At 41.4% G+C, this 5,036-nt stretch overlaps 1 protein-coding gene across 1 annotated transcript in view; it reads left to right on the top strand.

The window, feature by feature from the left end:
* Positions 1 to 1,586: 1,586 nt before the first annotated feature.
* KIAA1549 (KIAA1549 ortholog) overlaps positions 1,587 to 5,036 on the top strand; it is a 310,123-nt gene continuing 306,673 nt past the window's right edge. The window contains 1 exon segment of the mRNA XM_053718941.1: positions 1,587 to 1,766. Within this exon segment, the coding sequence (XP_053574916.1) occupies positions 1,682 to 1,766 (85 nt within the window). The 5' untranslated portion in view covers positions 1,587 to 1,681.

The following is a 5,036-nucleotide window of genomic DNA, read 5'->3' on the forward strand; positions in this document are numbered from 1 at the left end:
ATTTGATTTGCTTTCATTTCTTGTTATATTTTGTTGAAGGGTTTATCTGGATAAGCTCAGGAGCAGCAAAACACCTGGGTGCTAGTTGCTGATTGGTAGTTGCATATATATATATATATATATATATATATATATATACCTATTCATTAGTGGACCTACTCAACAAAGGGCCCTGGTGCAAAAACAATTTTTGGGCCCCACAAACTTAAATTAGTAGAAAGCAATAATAATATAATACTGCTCTGTATAATGATTTTTATGGATAGATAGATATGCACTAATAAAAGGCTCCCCTGTGTTAGTATTGTACATATTCTTTACACGCTTATGTACAGACTGGCTGCTTTGTGCCCCCTCCAGCACTTGGTGCCACTGCACCTGTTGTAAGCGCTCAATGTATCAAGCTAAGGCGGACAGGGAATTACATATGCGCCCCTGTCTGCTGCAGCTCGCCTTTGGCGGGCAGAATTCCGCTGCTAGGATTCATCATTGCACAAGAGTGTTATTTTGTGCTCTTGTGCAACCGCCCCCTTCCTGCACACAGCCAACCGTGCGCGGGCAGGAGCTGTCAATCTCCCCGGTTGGACAAGACCGGGGAGATTGAAATTCTCCACCTAAGAGGTAGAGAAGAGGTTAGGGAAGCAGTGGTCATCTTGATAAATACTGACTGCAGGTTCCCATGTGAGAACCTGCAGTTGAATGACGGGAAGGGCTTGATAAATCGAGCCCTTATTGGCTCACCCATGTGTTCAGTTACAAACCAGTAGTGCAATGCTGCTCCTTTAACAAATGATACCAAAGAGCATGAAACAAATTTCATAATAGAAGTAAACTTATAATTGGTTAAAATTGTATGTAACTAAATTGTGAAAGAAAAATGTTGGGTTCCATTTCCCTTTAAGGAGATTGACAATATGGGGCAATTTGACATTATAGAGAATTACAATAATGGACAGTGATCATTCTGTATGGCTTTTATAGGGATGTGGGATTTGTGGTGCAAAATCTGTCACAGCTGACTGAGGGGGGCATAAAACTAGTACTGAAGAAGCGTAAGTGAATATGTAACAATTAACTACATATATAAATATATAAAGATGTGCTCACGTTTTATTCCTCGATTCGTTTTTAAACAGTAAAATATCTGTCACGTTTTGACTCACACATCTTGCTTGAGTGGCACAGAGTAAGAAATAACGGCCTAAAGAATCTGCAATAAACCTGTTGAATTCCAACTTATAAATAAACTTAGCAGCAGCATCAAGTAGACACGGATTGGTAAATATCCCGGTGTAGTCACGGATTGGTAAATATCCCTGTGTAGTCACGGATTGGTAAATATCCCGGTGTAGTCACGGATTGGTAATTATTTCTGTGTTAATAGGGTGCTCGTCACCCAGCGGGGACACTATTAGCTGCTATCACATCATGTGCACAAAGATAGCGGGTACTACAAGATCCCCGGCCTTCCTCTTCCAGCCCGTGCTTTGTTTCCCAGGCGCGCTCTCTCGCGTTCTCGCCGCCTGCAGTTCCTCAGGCGGCCGCTGGGTGTCTTTGCTTTTCCCCTCTCCGGGGAACCCGAGCAGCGGTTTGAGGGAAAGCTGCAGCAGCGGCGGCTCGGTGTGCAGGGCCGGCCCCGGGATGCCGCCCTCTCCAACCCGTTAACTGCAGCATCTGGGATATGGACCAGGGGCTGCGCAGGGCTTCGGCCGCCTGCATCCTCCTCATTCTGGGGATCGGGCTGCAGCACAACTCGCAGGCGGCAGGTAGGTTCTAATACCGCAGGGTGGGGGGTAGATGAGATGGGGGCAGATACCCTATGGGGCGTTATGAGACGGGCGCTCATTATCTTATAATGAGATTAGCTACAATGGCAGTGCTAGTTTATAAAGTGAACATACCGGTTAATTACTTATAGATTAGATATATCAGTGAATGCTCCTTGTGTATGGCAGATATAGGGCTAAATGCCTGTGCATTAGGGCTGATATACCGTCAGGCGACCTTCCCATTGGGCACATACCATGAGATGCTGCACTGCCCCGGGCAAACAAAGCTGTTAATTGCCCCTGGCTAGGAAGAACATCCACCTGAAATGTTGGGTAAGCCCAGATCCCTTTAGGGCAAGTGGTGGCTCATTCATTAGATGGATCTGGCATGAAGCAAATTGACCATCTAAATACCCCATTGACAGATGTTCTGCAAATTCAATTGCTCAATTAGCCCACTGTACTGCAAATCCCAGATAGCCAAAAAATTGGTTAAAATTAATTCTAAAATATTCCCCAGATATCCTGTAATTACCTTCTGGATACTGCCAATAATTGCTATGTGATACCTCATTGTTTACTTTAGTATAAATATATTAAATATCCTACAGAATAAAGCTCTTAGGTATGTTACCATACACCTGCTATAAATACCTTGTGGTTGGTGCATGTCTCCCTAATGTGCAGAAAATCCCTGCTTAGTTCTGGCCTGTCTCATAATCATTTCTCATTAGAGAAGTATTTCCATCTTTAACCCTTTCCTGCTATTGTTTTACATCCTCAATAAGGCAAGTCAACCAGTAATTATATTATATTTTGATCCTGTGTTTGTTGCATAGAACTATTATATTGCTTAATCATAGGTAGTGTCTGGTGTTGAGCACCAACATAATGTAATTATTTATTAACCATTTTATTGATTGTACATTATATTAGAGCAAAAATCTAATTTATTGTGTGTATACATTTTAGGTATTATGGGAATGAAACATATTTAATCTTTCTTTTTTACCCTGAATATGCTTGCATTTACATGGTTTTTCTCACATTAAACATGTAACACCTTTGATGTCACATATTAATATTGCAACACAATGCTCTGGTAACCAATGGGTTAATGCACTTTATTAAAGTGATCCAGTATAGTTTTAAATCTCATTTATGAAAATAATTTACCTACATCATATAGGTTGGATGGATAATGCATGAAACCACAGAAGAATGAGAATATAGGGATTTTTACAGGACATCTTTTTGGCAAAATATGGTTTGTTTTGAAGTCCAGGCACACACTCCTCGAAAAAGCTTGAGTGTTGTTTATCTTTTTGTCTTTTCTGTGGCCTTTTAAAGGGAGCTGAAACCCATTTTTTTTTCTTTCATGATTCAGATAGAGCATACAACTTTCCAATTTACTTCTATTATCTAATTAGCTTTGTTCTCTTGGTATGCATTGTTAAAAAGTCTACCTAGGTAGGCTCAGAGGCTGTGAGCTATCTGCTGATTGGTGGCTGCACATAAATGCCTCTTTTCATTGGCTAACTAACGCGTTCTGCTAGCTCCCATGAGTGCATTGCTGCTCCTTCAATAAAGGATACCAAGAGAATAAAGCAAATTGATAACAAAAGTAAATTGAAAATTTGTTTAAAAATGTATGCTCTATATGAATCATGAAATCTTTTTGGGAGGTTTCATGCCCATTTAAGTACCAATATAAATGAGCTGTTGCACATGTCAAGCAATCACTGTGCAGCCTGTAGGAGGGTCTTTTTTCATTCCAGAGAATTCACTTCTGCCTAACCCCTTACGCCATATTGCCATAGGTTCTACGTCACATAGTTCTTTGCCCAGAGTACCAGTGGAGACTGCAGCTGGGGGCAGAAGGCATCTGCCTTCATATACTAAGGGAGCGCTTATTGTGCTTCCTTACTATATAAAGGCAGATCGCTGATCATTACAGAGAGTGATACTACCTGTGTTATCCTCTGTAATGAGCATCGTTGGTGCCGAGTGGGAGTTGTAGGAGGGAGGCGGTGAAATCAGCCCAGTGAGGACGGAGGGGTGGGGTTTCCTACGTTTCAGAAAATGTGTATGAAGGGAGAGGGAGGATGAGGCGAGGGAGGATGAGGCTGCCACACCATGAAAGACTAATGGCTAGGAGAGGGAGGACCCATCCTATACTACAGAAAATATTGATCTTGGAGGGGGGTACACTACACTACAGAAACGGATAAAATCATATAATATAAAAATACATAGTTTATTACAGGCAGACTGTCTGCCAGTAACAAACATAATGGTAGGGGAGGGTAAGTGGGCTTTTGGTGGGTCAGGGAGGGGGGAGTGCGAGGAAGGACCTTGTCAAATAAATAAATATATTTTATTATTTTATTCACTATGCATAATGAAACCATTTATAGATAATACAATTTTATTTTCAGTGTTTCTTTTAAATGATAGTAAAGTCAAAAGTAAACTTTCATGATTTGGTCAGAACAAACATTTTTAAATATCTTTCCAATTTTTCTCTATTTTCAAATGTGCTTTGGTCTCTTGGTATCCTTTGCTGAAAAGTAATCATAGGAAGGCACATACTAGTGCGCATGTGTTTTTTTTAGCATTCTATAGCCGTGTTCGCCAAACGCCGAAACCCAGCGCCAGTTAAATCCCCTGAGATATGACGTGGCGCTGGGAAACGTCATGGTTTTGGGAGCGTTAAGAAAACTCTCCCAAGCCGTGTCATAGGGAGCTGAGACGCTCAGACGCTTGCTCTTCTCACTCCCAGCGTTACCAGCAAGCTGGAAGCGCTGGGACTGACGTCATCCAAGCGTTCAGCGAAAGCCCAGCACCTCGCTTGGAAGCCTTCCCCAAACGCTCCAAGCGAGCCTGGGCTCGCTGGAGGCACTTGCCGAACGCGGCTTATGTCAGCAGTGTGTGCAACAATGTTTGAAGCAATCACTGCTGCCATAGAATGCTAAATACATGTACACTCTTCTAAATCTCTTATGAGCCTACCTAGGTTTACTCCTCAACTAAAGATTGCAAGAGAATGAAGCAGATTTGATAATAGAAATAAACTGGATTTTTTTTTTAAATTACATGCTCTAGTCCAGTGATTTTTAACCTTTTTTTTTTTTTGCCGTGGCACACTTTTTTACATTAAAAAATCCTGTGGCACACCACCATCCCAAAATTTTTAAAAAATCACACATTGTAGCCTAATACAGCATATATATATACACATACACACAAACACACACATACTGTATG

This window comes from Bombina bombina, chromosome 6, assembly GCF_027579735.1.
Source record: "Bombina bombina isolate aBomBom1 chromosome 6, aBomBom1.pri, whole genome shotgun sequence".
Taxonomy (NCBI): domain Eukaryota; kingdom Metazoa; phylum Chordata; class Amphibia; order Anura; family Bombinatoridae; genus Bombina; species Bombina bombina.